The 15,217-nt window shown below is 51.3% G+C and overlaps 6 protein-coding genes across 6 annotated transcripts; 4 read left to right on the forward strand and 2 right to left on the reverse strand.

The window, feature by feature from the left end:
* Positions 1-469: 469 nt before the first annotated feature.
* Positions 470-2,251, forward strand: LRP88_14635 (uncharacterized protein; the record flags this gene model as incomplete). The annotated part of the gene is made up of 3 exons (XM_083250973.1): positions 470-993; positions 1,043-2,183; positions 2,237-2,251. 3 exons carry the CDS (start codon positions 470-472, stop codon positions 2,249-2,251), a joined length of 1,680 nt encoding a protein of 559 aa, XP_083093373.1.
* A 122-nt stretch (positions 2,252-2,373) lies between these two features.
* Positions 2,374-4,171, reverse strand: LRP88_14636 (flavin-containing monooxygenase; the record flags this gene model as incomplete). Its single annotated transcript, XM_083250974.1, has 2 exons — positions 2,374-4,061; positions 4,117-4,171. 2 exons carry the CDS (start codon positions 4,169-4,171, stop codon positions 2,374-2,376), a joined length of 1,743 nt encoding a protein of 580 aa, XP_083093374.1.
* Positions 4,172-5,189: 1,018 nt separating this feature from the next.
* LRP88_14637 (uncharacterized protein) lies at positions 5,190-6,427 on the forward strand (the record flags this gene model as incomplete). The annotated part of the gene is made up of 5 exons (XM_083250975.1): positions 5,190-5,523; positions 5,580-6,004; positions 6,063-6,232; positions 6,294-6,348; positions 6,407-6,427. 5 exons carry the CDS (start codon positions 5,190-5,192, stop codon positions 6,425-6,427), a joined length of 1,005 nt encoding a protein of 334 aa, XP_083093375.1.
* A 733-nt stretch (positions 6,428-7,160) lies between these two features.
* Positions 7,161-9,565, forward strand: LRP88_14638 (Zn(II)2Cys6 transcription factor; the record flags this gene model as incomplete). The annotated part of the gene is made up of 4 exons (XM_083250976.1): positions 7,161-7,441; positions 7,492-8,275; positions 8,333-8,584; positions 8,636-9,565. 4 exons carry the CDS (start codon positions 7,161-7,163, stop codon positions 9,563-9,565), a joined length of 2,247 nt encoding a protein of 748 aa, XP_083093376.1.
* Positions 9,566-10,423: 858 nt separating this feature from the next.
* LRP88_14639 (uncharacterized protein) lies at positions 10,424-11,305 on the reverse strand (the record flags this gene model as incomplete). The annotated part of the gene is made up of 2 exons (XM_083250977.1): positions 10,424-10,882; positions 10,931-11,305. 2 exons carry the CDS (start codon positions 11,303-11,305, stop codon positions 10,424-10,426), a joined length of 834 nt encoding a protein of 277 aa, XP_083093377.1.
* A 374-nt stretch (positions 11,306-11,679) lies between these two features.
* Positions 11,680-12,517, forward strand: LRP88_14640 (dienelactone hydrolase; the record flags this gene model as incomplete). Its single annotated transcript, XM_083250978.1, has 4 exons — positions 11,680-11,729; positions 11,789-12,167; positions 12,223-12,432; positions 12,494-12,517. The coding sequence occupies 4 exons, from the start codon at positions 11,680-11,682 to the stop codon at positions 12,515-12,517; spliced, it is 663 nt and encodes a 220-aa protein (XP_083093378.1).
* Between the last annotated feature and the right edge of the window lie 2,700 nt (positions 12,518-15,217).

The raw sequence follows: 15,217 nt of genomic DNA on the forward strand, positions 1-15,217 counted from the left end.
CCTTATAAAATGTCGGAAAAAAGCAATCCTTCTGATCCTTCCGATCCTTTTCGGGTTAATCAACCAATGCAATTACATTTGCTTGGCTAGCCGGTGCCGTGTCCCGTCTGTCCCTCCAAGGAATAGCCCTGCGACGGCCTGGTCCGACCATCATCTTCAAACACGAGTGCTTGTATTACCCTTGACGATGGGCAGTGACTGGGTGGAAGATATCGGCTGACGGGCACGTTTGCCAGTGGCCCCGTGTTGAAGCTAAATATATCGCCATTCCCCGCCATTGCCATGATTCCAGGGATGCTTGACATCCCTCGAGGTTTAAAGTCCATTATCTCCCCTCAGTCAAACGCATAGAGAAAACCCGTTCCAGTCTCGGCTGGTCTTTGCTTCTCTCTATCATCTACCTAACATCGGCTTTGAATTATATCACACATCCCCGATTAGCCAACATTCCATTGTTCAGCACCCCATCATGTCCGACCGCGCATCGGCTCAAGACGAAACACAGAAGGGCTACAGCCTAGAGGAACTCAGCATCATCGACCAGACGACACAAAAGGATGCATGCAGAAATGAAGGACCTGGTGGCTTGCCGGAATGGAAATGGAAGGCGGCCGTTCTCATCTTCATTATCACAGGCTTTTGCAGTGGTCAGTCTCAGGCCGTCCAATACCGGGACACCAGCGGAACTAACACAAACTCATTCTTTCTAGGATACGACGTCAGTAACGTTGCCAACATTCAGCCTCGCCTCTACGAGGCCTTTGGCAACATCGAGCTCCTCCCCTGGATCGGCCTCTCTTACTCGCTCGCCAACTTCGCCGTCTTGTCCTTCGCTCGCAAGATCGCCCACTGCTTTGACCTGAAATGGGTCTACCTTGTCCACCTGGCCATCTTCATGGTCGGCACAGCTATTGGTGGTGCCTCCAACGACATCCGGACCATGATTGTTGCCCGTGTCATCATGGGCTGGGGTGGATCTGTCTGTCAACAGATGTGCATCAACATGTCCCCGTGGTCTGACACATAGCTAAGCATATCATAGAAACTTCTCCTACGTGGCCATTCTAGCCAAGCCTGCCGAAACAGCAGGCTTATTTGGCATTCTCAGCGCCATGTGGGCAGTTGGCCTCGTCGTTGGCGGCCCCATCGGCAGTGCCTTTGCTGAGAACAGCAACAGTACTTGGCGATGGGCGTTTTATATCAAGCTGCCAATTGTTGGCCTTTGCCTCGCTCTTGCTGTCATTTGCCTCCCCTCGCAGTCCCTCACCACAGGTGATGTCCCTGTCTGGAGACGTCTGGCTAGCATCGACCCTATCGGCGTCGTCTTTAACATGGTCGTGCCTGTCCTATTCGCCCTCGCGACGACCTTCTCGGGGCCCATCTGGGACTGGGACTCCGCGGCATCTATCGCTGTGTGGGCAATTTTTGCCGTGGCCCTTGTTGCTTGGGTCTCGCAGCAGTACCTTTGTATCTTTACAACGCCCGAGGAGCGTGCAATCCCGATGCACATGTTCTCCAAGCTCAGACTGCTCCCCATATGGGTCGCAACAGGTTGCGCAGGCGCCGCTTATGCTGTGACCCTATACTACACGCCCCTCTTCTACGCCTTTGCCCGCGGCCATGGCGCCATTCAGCAGACGGTTCGCATGCTACCTTTCATCATCGTCTTCATCCTTGCTGTGCTCTTTACCGGTGTTCTCCTCACTGTCATCGGCCGGTACAAGATCATCTATCTTTGTGCTGCCACCATTACACTCGCTGCCTCTATCGCAATGGCTACGACTATGGACGACAAGGTCCCCGAGGTGCAGGTAATGGGCATTGAGGCCTTCATTGGCATCGGCCTTGGGATGCAGTTCCAGCACGGCCTAGGTATCTCCAACTTAATCAACAAGACCGAACGTGACCGCGTGGACAGCACTGTGATATGCAACATGGTTCAGATGGGATCCATAGCTATCACTCTCTCCATCGCAGGGTGCATTTTCCAAAATGTGGGTTTCAACCTGCTATCCTCCGCAGTGGGACGGAAGCAGTACTCGGAGGAGGATATCCGTGAAGCCCTGGCTGGTGTGTCTTCAGTTGTCTGGCAGACCAAAGACCGTCAGGTTGTTGCACGAGGCATCGCAGCTGTGACAGAGGTCCTTTCTCGAGAGTTCTACATCGTCATCGCCAGCTCAGCGGTATGTTTGGTATGTGCTATTTGCATGAGCTCAGAGAAGTTGGACTATGGCAGGAAGAAAAGTACTGAAGCAACAACCCTGGAGTCGTCGTAGTTAAACTCTGGGATTATTTGGAAGGCCTATGAGTACATAGCTAAGGGAAACAAAGCAGTAGTAGCAGACTAATCGTACTGAATGAGGACTCTACTCTTTACACCTTCTTCACAGAAGCTTGAAGTTCCGGCTCTACACCAACAGCCTCAATAACACCGCCATCTTTCGCCTTCCACTCATCCATCAATCCCTTAAAGTCGGCTGGAAGATACGGGGAAACAAGCTCCTGGAATGTGCTGGACTTTCGGTGCGTCTTGAGGCCCATGTCGTGCATCAACATATTCACATAGGGCAGACCCTCAAAGACCATGTCGGGCAGGTCAGCGCCGTAGCCACAGGGGAATCGCCACTTGCCCCATTGGGTATGTAGCATAATCTCGTTGATGATCTCCTCTTCAGTTCCGAGAGTATGGTCTAGCTTGCCAGCCATGAAAGCAGCAATCCAGTGACCCTGGATAGTTGCACAAACAGCAGTGCTAACTGTGGAGATCATACCTGCGAAGGCAAGGTCTTGGGAGCTTACATAGGTGGAGGGGACCATGAAGCGGTAATATCGGAGAGGGTTAGCCTCCTTGGGCTTGCCGCTGATCTTGGGTTGCTTTTTCAGTCCGGGGTAAAGAGAGAGAACCTTCGCGTCTGCGGCTTGAGCCAGAGCCCGTTTCTCGTCAGTCGAGTAGGGCAGACCGAGCTGTTCCTGTCCGAGGTTGGCGAACTTGATGGTCGACTCTTTCTTCCAACCAGTTGAACAGATTATGGCGTCCGTGTCGATTTGCTCTCCTGAGGCAAGGATAGCTCGGTGAGGTTCCAGCCGCTCAATGTCATCAAGGTGCACGCGGATCTTGCCCTGCTTGACAAGATCGAAGAGAGGGCTGTCGTAATTAAGGATGCTGAGGCCACTGCCGATCCAGTAGGCGGAGTGCCAGGGCTTGAGCTTCTTGAGCTCGGGGTGTGAGTCGTACTCGTTAGCAGTGATGATATCGCTGCTCAGGGCCGACCAGAAGCGCTCCACAACAAACCGGCCGACAGCCGTTTCATGGAGGAATTTTCGGATTCCACGGTAACCGTCTGCGTCTCCCCATGGGCAAGGGCTGAACCAGGTCATCCATCGAATATTGAGAAGCTGATCGATCCTCTTCTTGAACGGGGTGACAAATGGGGGTGCGATCCAGACAGGTCCGTTGCCGGTAGGTCGCACAATCAGATCAACTGTAGCACCATCTTGAACCAGTGCATAAGCGACGTCGAAGGCAGACTTAGCACCACCGACTACAATTGCCTTCTTGACGTCCAAGCTGGGAGCATTCTTGCAAAAGTCCTTTGCGTGGAAGAGTGGCGCCCCAAACTTGTCAGCATCCTTGTAAGCAGGCATGTTTGGGGTTGATGTCAGGCCAGTGGCCAAGACCAGCTTCGTAGTGTCGATAGATCGGTTTCCATCGGGGGACTTGACGGACAAACGCCAGCCACCGCTTCCTTGCCGCTCGACTAGGTCGACAGCAGTGTTGAACTGGATTCGGTTGTAGACGTCGAAGTGCTTGGAGAAGTCGGTGAGGTAGCGGTGGAGGACAGGGCCAGGGATGTGAGAGTTTGGCTTGACACCATACTTCTTCTCCTCCATGGGAAAGTCAGGGAACTCGTATGTGCCTCTCATGTTGTTTGACTTCAAGCCGGGGTAGAGTCGATTCTTGGACCAAGTGCCACCGCATGATTCGGCCGATTCAAGGACCGCCAACTTGGCTTCGGGGGAAATTTGTCGGATTGCCTTTGCAGCTGCCAGACCGAACCATCCTATTGCCAAGGTTCAGATTGCGAAAGATGCCGAGGCACAATGTCAGTCACTTACCGGCACCCACTACCACAATATCATATGATTCCCTCATGGCTCTTGTCGTTGCCATCCCTCGAGTAGTAATAATATAGTTGGGTATAATGATTGGAGGTTTCCTGATTTGCAACCTTCTTTGGAACACAGATCGGCTTGATGAACCAACTGACCGAAAACAGACGGAGAAAGACATCTTTAACTTTAGAGAATACGGAAAGACAACCAGGAATATTTCTTAGCTTATCAATGGCGCTCCAATGACAATAACTTTCCTCTCAATAGGGCTGCTAATAACAAGGTGGCGCATCCGGAACTGTTTGGCCAAGGCCGCTCTCCCTACCAGCATCCCGCAAATCATAGTACACTGTTCTGATACACCGCAGTCAACAAGGACGTGTGGTGGTTTCAGCTTGCCAGTTCCGCCGGCCAACGCATTTCGCAACTTCCGACGTAGTTCATACCATCTTTCCTAAATGGCAATGTGTGTGTTACATCCTATGACTAGGAACGGAAAAGCCGCCAAAGAATCTCAGCAAACAAGGGCGTTTCCAATCTCACAGAGTGACCCCAACTCCCCACAAAGTAGCTTATCGCCATCAGGAATCGTCAATCTATCATCTGTTGAGGTGTACGTAAACAGATCTAGATTGGTCGTGTGATAACAAGTCGGAACGCTACTGTCCGTCGCTTCGTATCTGGGCTTCAGGGGGGCCGGGGACACGTTCCAAAGTCATCTGGGGTAGCATGGTATGGCGTCTGCAACTTAGATTCATTGCCTATCTTGACTCTCCCTGTCTCCAAAGCTTCCAGGGGCATCGTAAAGAACGCTACGGAACTTCCGATCGGAACTTCCGACCGGAACGAGACAGGTATCCACCCTTATCTCTCGAGCCGTGACTGGGCCATCAATCTCCCCACTATACCGAGCAAGGAGACAGACTATGCCACAATCAGTATAAGTCTGAGTGCATGGCCCAAACTAGTGGCCCAGGGGAAGCTACTATTCATTTTCAATACAATTACAGGGCAAGAACCAAGAGAGAGACAAGGCAGGCGAAGGCCAAGATTCCAGCTCGCAACTTCAAACCACCATGCCCGTGTACGCAGACATCACCAAACCTCCAGCTCCACTACCTCAGCCCAAGCCCCAATCTCTCGGTGAGGGCATCACCCTGCTCCCGCCGCTTTCAAGGCTAGGTCATGGTCCAGGCCTTATTATTCTAACAGAGGAGTCGGAGAAGCATCTTCAAGTTATTGAGGGTGTCCCCTCTGCACTCATCAAGTGGGCTGAGGAGGGCTATGCGGTGGTTGAGATCCAGGGTAAGGCTTTCGGTAGAGGTGCCAAAGAGGTTGTTGGTGTTGCTCTGAAGGCCTTGAGCGATTGTGATAAACTGGAGCCAAAGAATAGCAAGATTGGTGTCGTTGGTAAGTCCTCTCTGTCTTGGAAGCAAACACTGTCATGCAGATCTAAACAACCATAGCGTACGACCCCAGATTGTGGAGTCAGGCGGCCGGAGTCCTCCTCAGTTTACCGAATGTGGTAGGCGGCGTTGTATATGCAAGTGCCACTGATGAAGATCAATTTGAGGCCTCCAAAGTCCCTGTGCTCCGTCACGTAGCTGGCAGTTCAGCTATCACCAAGAAGGAGGATGGGGTGACGACATATTCATATGCCAATGGAAAATCCTTCCGCATGGCTACGCCGTTTGACAAAGACTTTGACTACTGGGCCGAGTCTCTATCTCACACAAGAAACCTGACATTTCTCAAGTCACTGATGGGCGGTCCTTATTTCGATCTCGAACGAATCTGGGACGAGCATACCTATTACGAATTTGCGGACAGGTCCGTTGAGCACACGATGAGCACCATGGTTGATCAACCATATGTCAACCACGTACCCACTGTAAGTGAAGAGATGTTGAGAGGACTATTAAAATCTTGACGCTCATTCATGTCTATAGCTTACTGGTGGCATCGGCCGCGGACCATTGACCGAGTTCTATCGAGGACACTTTATATTCCAAAACTCAGTAGATACCGAGCTGGAACTTATCAGCCGAACAATAGGGATCGACCGTGTAGTTGACGAATTCATCTACAAGTTTACACACGATGCTACAGTGGATTGGCTGTAAGTGACCTCATCAACATCGCTTTCCCGCAGGGTCACAGCCTCTGACATGTAACGACAGGCTTCCCGGGGTTCCGCCTACCTTCAAGAAGCTGGAAATGCCATTCACAGCAGTGGTAAATATTCGAGGTGATCGACTCTATCACGAGCATATTAGCTGGGACCAGGGTACAGTGCTTGCCCAGCTGGGATTGATGCCACAGTATCTCCCATTTCCATATCCCGTTCAGGGTCAGAAGGAAGGGTCCCATTTAGAATTCCGGGTGCCGGTCTTGGGAATTGAGACGGCCAGCAAGATGAGGGATCGGAATTCAGTGCCTTCGAACGAGATGTTCAGCTACAAAGTCCGTAAGGTAGAATAGCTGAGATGGCAGTGGATGAATTGTTTATCGTAAATAAAGTTTCTAATGCAAGTCTTGGGTTCTCTATAATTATGTGAAGCGTTGCGAGGTCTATTTCTGGTCGTGACTTGAAGAATGAAGAAGAAGTAAACGATTTGAGGATTGTGCCCTTGCAGATGGTCGGCCCCGTGCCCCTGGTCCAGGTGTGTCGTCACCATCTCCTGGACTGGGATAAGGCCCCAGTTATGATAGGGACTGTGATCGATCATTCGTCCGCCATTGATCAAGTAATTCGCCACCTGCCGGTACATGACGACCAAGAAGATCCATGGGACATCAAGCCAAAGTCTGGGGTACCTACTTGCACCTCACAGTCCTGGCTTAGCGTCGTTTTACCCCGCATTTTAACCCTGTAAACGAGGTGGGAATTGGAGCGCCGCTGATACGGTAGATACCCGACCAGCACATGCTTATCTCCCTGCGCCAAAACCAGCCCCTGGACCCTGGGTTCTTATCCGAACTCGATTTCCCCTTCTCCAACCACCCGCCCATTGCTTGTTGGACTTCAATTGATCAATCCCTCGACAATGGCTACCACCGCGACACAGTCTCGAGAGACGGCCCGGGTTCTGAAGCGGTCAGGCAACACTAGCGGCGATGCAGGCAAACGCAGAGCACCCTACGTATTGCGCGCGTGCGGTGCTTGCCGACGTCGGAAGGGCAAATGCGATGGGCGACAGCCGTGTCGGTATTGCATGGATCGCGGCCAGAGCTGTAGCTACAGCACCAGTTTCGAGTCTGATGGTTGGAATATCGACACGGTTCAGGCAAGGCCAAGACAAGATCCTGGAAGAGCCAATTCTTCATCGTCCAGGTAAGACTGCGTCTTCCCACGTCGCATCATTGACGCTGAAGTAGCAGCAGCAGCAATCAAGAGTCCATGGTCGAGTTACTGTCTTCGCTGCAAGACCAGTTAGATAACCTGGCATCTCAAGTTCACATGGCCAACCGCGACCGATCGAACTCGCCATCCCCCATCTCCAGTGCCGGTGCTACCAAGCTTCACGATTTCGCGACAGGGTTCAACAACGAGGCCAGCGCTCACGATGTCCGCAACACTACCGACAAACGCCTTCGAGCAGCTGGCTCCCCCGGCTTCTACGGACCGACCAGCCCAGATTACACCTTGAACGTAGGGCAGTTGAAACTGCGGAGGAACAGCTGTCCCGGTCCACCGCTACAAGAACAGCAGCTCCAGCTCGCCAGTATCGACGAAGATGCCGCGTCGGACACGGTTGACGACGAGGCCGCTCAGGACGACCGACCTTCAGTATCGCCTCGGACAGTGGGCAGACAAGACGCGACGCCACTATTAACCTTTCGATCCATCATGGGCTTGCAAGAGGCTATCCAGCTTGTGCACATTTATCAGGAGGTCGTCGGAGACCTTCATCCTGTCGTTGACATAGACGCACTCATCAAGCAAGCTCAATCCTGGTATGCAGACTCTGACTCTGGGGCTACTTCTTGTGAGCTCCTGATGATATTCAACCTCGTTCTTGTTATTGCTCTCCGAGCCGACCCCAGGCCAAACCACTGCCATAAGGAGAGCCTTCTTCGGGACAGTTTTGAAGACGCGGTCAATGCAAAACTGGCCGCCCCGGCTTACAGCATAAAACACGTCACCATTATATTCCTAAAGGTACAGAACCAATCGTCTTTGCCAATGACTTGACCTTAGCTGACTCAAGGGCGATAGGGATGGTATGACTTCTTCCAAGAGATGCCGCGCTCCGCCTGGCGCATGTGTGGAATTGCCGGCCGTACATTGATGGAACTCGGGTTTCATAATGGCCAGGTGTTCAATCACACACTGACATCGGATGCCCAGCGCACAGAGGCTTGCATCTTGATAAGCAGCATCGTGATTCTCGACCGCCAGTGGAGCTATGCCACTGGACTGCCACTACACTTTCATGAAAACAGTTTCAGCTCTATTTCAACGTCTTCCGTGAGTAGAAGAATTCGTTTCTATGCATCTTCATAAACTAATATGTATAAGGTTCAACATCCGTATTTAAAGGCCATGCTCTCGTTTATACTCATTAGTGACCGGTTCGGCGAGCCCATCTCTAGGGCTGCCAAAGGGGAGCGATATAACGATGATGATGCCTTTGAATTGTTGAACTTCCAGATTGACCAGTGGAGGAAAAAGGCTGTTGGGAGTTACACTCTATCTGAATGCCGTACTTGGCACACAAATCCATCGACCAGGCCACCTACGTGGGCCATTTTGTTGAACCTCCGCGCAGAATCTGTGCGCAGTCAACTACTTAAACCCTTCTTCTTCTCAGAATCCGATATCGAAACAACAAAGAACCACCTCAGAGCCGCGACAGAGCTCGTCTACGATATCTGCCACGTTCTCTACATGCTCGACACCTACACCGACATCTACCGCAAGCAACACCCCTATTTCCAACACATATTAGCTTGTACATCTGGACTTGCCTTTTTGGTTATAGCATTCCTCAAGCAAAACAAAGCCACTGTTTTGTCCAATCTAGCGCTAGATCTAGTTGATTCGCTCGGCGGAAGTTTTCTCATGGCAGAATGCGTCACGTTGAATCATGCTAAACGGTCACGGTCTGCGCGGAGACTGGCAAAGAGGCTAGTGGAGATGAGACGGATTCTCCTAAGTCTGGGCCTTCTCAAAGGCCCAAGTACGGGAGCTAGTGAAGAGGAGACACTGGCTAATACTTCAAAATCGATTCCGAGGGAGGGCCTCATCCCTCAGCCGGAGATGCTGGACCTTCAGTCCCAGTCGGGCTATACGCCACCGCTCTATGATGGAAATATTTCTGATGGATTTGGGTTTAATATGCCGTCCGCTCTTTCCGACACAGATGTGATTATGGGATGGGCGGATTCACTTCGTTTCCAGTGGCCCATTGGCGATGTAAGCCACATGTTTTCAGAGAGCAGCTTTTAGGATGTATCAACATCGAGCGTTGTAATCTAGGCGTTGCCTATGGCACTCTATGAACCTGTCCTGCAGCCTTTCTATACCATGGTACGCGCGATTTGGGGTCATGGATGAGCACGGCACATGCCCGAGTTCTTTCTGAGACAGATTTGTGTGTGTGATGAACCTTGCCTTGGAGATGCTTGTCCCCCGCGCCAACCCCAAATTCACATACGCCCTTGGTGTTTCATGAAAGATAAGGGATCTTGCAGCGGTACAGTTGGCACTTGTTCCTGTGACATGAAGCAGTGCCTCTATCTTTGTCATGTCCGATTGAACGGCTGAGCTTAGTGTAGTCGGGTGCTCTATCCGCGTTGCGGGCCGGTTCCAACCCCTGCAATCGTACATAGCCGACCCCGGCCCGCAACTGATGCTAGTTGTAACCGCCAAGCTATCAGCTCTGACATCATATAACATGGATATCATTTCTTGGGCAGCTGATAAGAAAAGGAGGGTGAGTTTATTCCTGTCTTCTTTAAGGTTATCGTACCTCTAGTGACGCTTCCAAAAGAAGCCATCAGCCATAATAACAAAAGACACAGTTATTGACACATGCCGGTATTAAAACCCGAAACCGAAAAAAACCATAGCGTAGAGAGTTCTTTGTTGTCATGGAAGCGAGATCCCATAGGGAGGAACCAGCAAATAGGAAGGATAACCTTGAGAAATTGAGGCTGTCAGCATTAGGACGATATATTTTTGAACTGCATTAGATGAGCAACATTGTTGATGATGATGATGATGATGAGCAACATTGTTGATGATAATGATGATGATGATGAGCAACATATATATATCAATTTTAATTCGCTTGAAACATAACGCCTACTGATTGTCGTAGCTAATCAACCCATCTATCGTTCCAGCATGAAGACCGCCAGTGATCGGAATGTCAGCTGCGGTGGTGTGTCGAGCAGCATCGCTCAGCAAGTAAACCACCGCCCCTGTGAGATCGTTCTGAGTGCTGAGTCGCTGATTAGGCGGCGCGAGCCACATCTGTTCACCCTCCCGCTTGCTCTTCATCTCACGAACCTTTCTCGTCATCTCCGAGTCGACAAAGCCAGGCGAGATGGTGTTGACACGAATATTTTTCGGTGCCAACTCAACTGCCAATGCTTTAGAAAGCATAAGCACACCACCCTTAGAAGCGTTGTATGCGGCCATTCGATATCCCGGAAGGCCGATGTGGGCGGACTGAGAGGCTAGCAGGACCATGCTACCGCCTGTACCTTGCTTGATCATCTGACGGGCTGCCATCTGAGCAACGAAGAATGTTCCTCGGACCTGGTGTCCTGTCAGTACCCTTTCAGTTGGCGAAAGACGAATACAAACGTTAATGTCCTGAATGCGGGTGAACTCGTCCCACGTCTGGTCCAAGAAGGGCTTGTCAATGGCAATGCCAGCAGCGGGCACGCAACCATCAATGGTTCCAAACTCTTGTAGCACCTTGGCAAAGGCCGCCTTGATGCTGTCCTCGGAAGTAACGTCAGTCTGGATGTAGATGGCCTTTGCAGAGAACTTGTCGCTTAGTGTGTGAAACTCGTCCACGGGGTTCTGCTGAATATCCAACACGGCAACATTGCCTCCCATCTCACAGATGGCGCGGGTGCACGCAAAGCCGATGCCCTGGGCTCCGCCTGTGACTACATAGTTGCGGCCGCGAAGCTCGAACATGGGCCGCACATTGTGGAGGACATCGGACGACATGATGGAAAGAGGTTGGCGGTTGAATGGGTTGGGATGAGTGAGCGGGAACAGTGCCAGTCATGACAGCAGAAGAATGATAAATATGTCATGTATTTGTCTTGTCTTCCTTGTTGATGATCATGCGGAGGTGAGATGAATCGCCGGCCTCCGGAAAGTGGATCTAGATCCACCTTCCGTCGCTCGGAACGGATCCCTGCCGAAACTTTCGGAAGCGTAAAGGCCGTCCACCGATTTTTGCTTGGATCAATGACACAGACGATTCTCGGCCAAGAGCTACTGGCTATATCACAAGAATTGTACGTATTAATGTAAATTCCATCCAAGATCACCTTTATCAGAGTTTTCCAGATATTCAAGCTTAACCCAGACGAATCATGTCCTCCCATCCGCCCGCGACATGCTGTGCCACTGGCACCCTTCACCAGTAAGACCTTGCTTGTTTTGTTAAACCCAATCTTTTGAACACAAAGCTCATGTATCAAGGGGTACTCCAAGGGGGATCATGGTGAAGATCGATGGCAAGATCGACGCTTATCTAGCCAAGCCTTCCACCCAGACTCGCACAGCCATCTTGTACATCCCAGACATTGTCGGAATCTGGCAGAATAGCAAGCTTATGGCGGATGCATTCACTGAGCAGGGCTATGCCTGCCTCATTGTTGATATATTCAATCGCGATCCGGCGCCCTTGAACATGCCCGATGGCTTCGACATAATGGGGTGGCTGAATAATGGATCTCAGGGAAATAACCCTCACACTCAGGAAGCCATCGATCCTATAGTGGTTTCGGGAATTGATTATCTCAAGGGCCTCGAGGGAATTACTCAGATTGGCGCAGTAGGATACTGCCTAGGGGCAAAGGTTAGTTGGATCACTGAGTCAAAGTCAGGTGTAGCATACTAACACCGCAATATAGTATGTCATCCGCCATTTCAAGGACGGCATTGGTTGCGGTTTCATCGCTCATCCTTCTTTCGTGGAGGAACAAGAACTCTCTGCTGTTGTTGGCCCACTGTCAATTGCTGCCGCCGAGCATGATGATATTTTCACTGTGGAAAAACGTCATGACAGTGAAGCTATTTTGTCCAAGTCCAAGAACGAGTGGCAGATCAACCTGTTTTCCGGAGTACATCACGGCTTCGCTGTTAGAGGGGATATGAGTGATAGGAAGCAACGTTTTGCTAAAGACCAAGCTTTCAATCAAGCAGTAGCATGGTTCAAGAGTCATCTCGACTGTAGTTGAACAATTCCTGCTGGCGAGCAAAGCATTAGTAGAGAGCCCTGAATTATTACTTTTCTTTTACTACTGTCTTCAGTGACCAGTCCGCGAGAAAGTCTGCGGGAGACCACCAGCAAAATACGAAGTTCTCAATACTCGACAGCATCGAAACCTAATACCGTGAACTGTTACTTTGAGGTGTCCGATGTATGTGCCTGACAGCTAGGAAGACGGGCCCATTTTTGATCAATGGGAATATCAAATCAGGGCGCCATTATGGAAAAGCGAGAAAGAAGTGAAGCGTGTCTCTTGACCCCCGTCTTTGGTTCGCATCCAAGAGGTGTCGCGCCGCCTTGTTTGTTTATTTGTGAAGCGAATCGTAGATCACTGTAGGGTAAGTAATGCGAATCAGATGCGAATTTATCAATTGTGGGGCATCAATCCAGGGTCGGTTATTTTCCAACCAGTCGACATGTTCTAGGCACCCAGGATCTTTCCCACAGGACCATATTCCACCCTCCTCATTTTTCACGTTATACGCACACCTAGATTCCTCTCACTCACTCAATCACTTCAATCGTGTAGATTCCCTGCGTTCTTTGTTCTTGAGTCTACCGCGACCTTCCTTTTCGGGCAGTCAAGGGGCCTTCCCAATTGGGACTAGACTATCCGAGGCTTCTCCGGCCGATTTCATCCCCTCACGTGACCACCCTTGAAGCTGTATAAAGGGTCCAATCTGGCAGTTGACCCTGACCCCTGAAGTCATCACTGGCTTTTCAGCGACTTTAGATGCGAGCTTCCTTCGAGACTGTGAATACCCCCATCGCGCTCAGTTTCACCACGCCGGGATCGAATTTCTCTGGGAAGATGATCTCAGCCATAATATCGGTGTACTCCCTTGTAGGTACATTTATGCATTTAACGTCTCTCTCTATCCCGCTCTTCTCTCTCTTTCACCTTTCCTTCCCGCCCTGATTCTCTTTGAATCTGCCGATGAGTCAAGTCATACAGCCTCATAGCAAGACTCAACCCTCATTCCCCCAGTCCATCGGCGTATATGTAGGAGCTGAGCCAGTCAATGTTACCCGGCCGTCCTTATTTACCTTGCTTGGCCATGGATTTAACGCAGGCAGTGAGCCGGAGGCTTCGTTGTTATCTACAGCTGACGTAATCTGTTGGAAATGAAAATCATCCAAGGCCTCACATTGGATTTTTGGCCCACCAGCCGAGACGATGGCTCGCTCCACGCAGCCCGACTTCATAAAGAATGGGAGACGGAAAGAGGCCTGATGGCCTTGGTCATTGTTGCTCCCATCGAGCCACTTCCAGTTTGTTAGTGCCCCGCAGCCGCTCTCCTCCTCCTTCAACTTTTTGCCTCCGTCGTCAGCCCAGTCAAAGATCCCAGATATGAGAAATTCCCAATAGACAGTTCCGTCCGCGAAGTCACATTCGGCTTTAGGTGTGGGCTCGGGTTTTGCTGTTACCGTCACGGTGCTGCGAGGTTTTGTGGACGTGGCAAGCGTCGTTTTTGGCTGTGTCGTGGTGGTGGCAGCCATGTTGTCAGCTTCACTGAGCCACTCATCGTAGTCATCCTGAAGCTCATCCCAGATAGACTGGTCGGTGTTATCTTCGCCATCAAAGTTATAGAACCCTGATGGCGTGGCTTCTGGCTCCGGATCCTCGGTCCCCGTGATTGTAGTTGTTGCGGTTGAGTCTCTCACGTCACATTCCGTTACCGTTCGACATGACGTCTTTGTCGTTGTCGACCAGCTCGTCGTCGGTGATGTCTCAATGGCGGTGCTGCTGATGGTCTCGATGCAGACCTCGGCTGTCGTCTTACTGGTACAGTCCTCGTCTCCCTCCTCATCGCACTGTTTCCCAGTACATTTGCCTGGGGGGCAGTCTCCTAGGATCTTCTGCGAGCAAGGCCCGCCTTGATGGCACGAAGGGCCAACGCAGACACCTCCCGCAACACAACCGATTCCAAAGCAGCCTCCCCCCACCACGCATCCAATGCCCTCGCAGCCGCCACCGTGCTCACACTTGTCTCCTCGACATTGTCCACCACGTGTGCACTTTGGCCCAATGCAAGCACCCCCTTTGGTGCAGTCTGGACCCAAACAATCACCACCTCGAGTACATTCTGGGCCATCACAATCTTCTCCCACTTCGCAATCTTGTCCTTTGCAGTCTGGGGGCGTACCAGTCTCTGCGGGGGGGTCGTCTGAGAAAGTGGGCAATGGTATGTCATCGAAGCCTCCCTTCGTGGTTGAAGATTTGGAGCTTGGCCCTTTGGTTATGGGCTCAGTTGCCGTCGACCCGTCTGTGTTGATAGGGAGCAACGTACCGAAGGCTGATGTGAAATCTATAGTGGGCAAGGGTGGTAGGGTAAAATCAATGCCCGTGTCTGTTGATGCCTCTCCAGCCTCGCTACCTGTGGGTGACAGAACATCTGAAAGCTCCTCGGCACTGCTAGAGACCTCAGTGTTGATGGAAGACCCAGAGCCGGCGGGGACTTCATCGTTTGTGGTCGGACCTTCAGTACTGCTGCTAACGGGAGTGTTTCTTGTCACAATGCCGTCAGCCTCGGATTTGGCGGTCGTTGTCCATGTGTCAGCTTTGCTCTTGTCTGAAGCAGTGGTTACCCCAGGCTGGGACTGTGTAGTCGAAACTCCAGACTCAGTAGTGGGAA

This window comes from Fusarium phalaenopsidis (genome assembly GCF_050370095.1).
Source record: "Fusarium phalaenopsidis strain FUZ10S chromosome Unknown contig_32372, whole genome shotgun sequence".
In the NCBI taxonomy this organism is placed as follows: Eukaryota; Fungi; Ascomycota; class Sordariomycetes; order Hypocreales; family Nectriaceae; genus Fusarium; species Fusarium phalaenopsidis.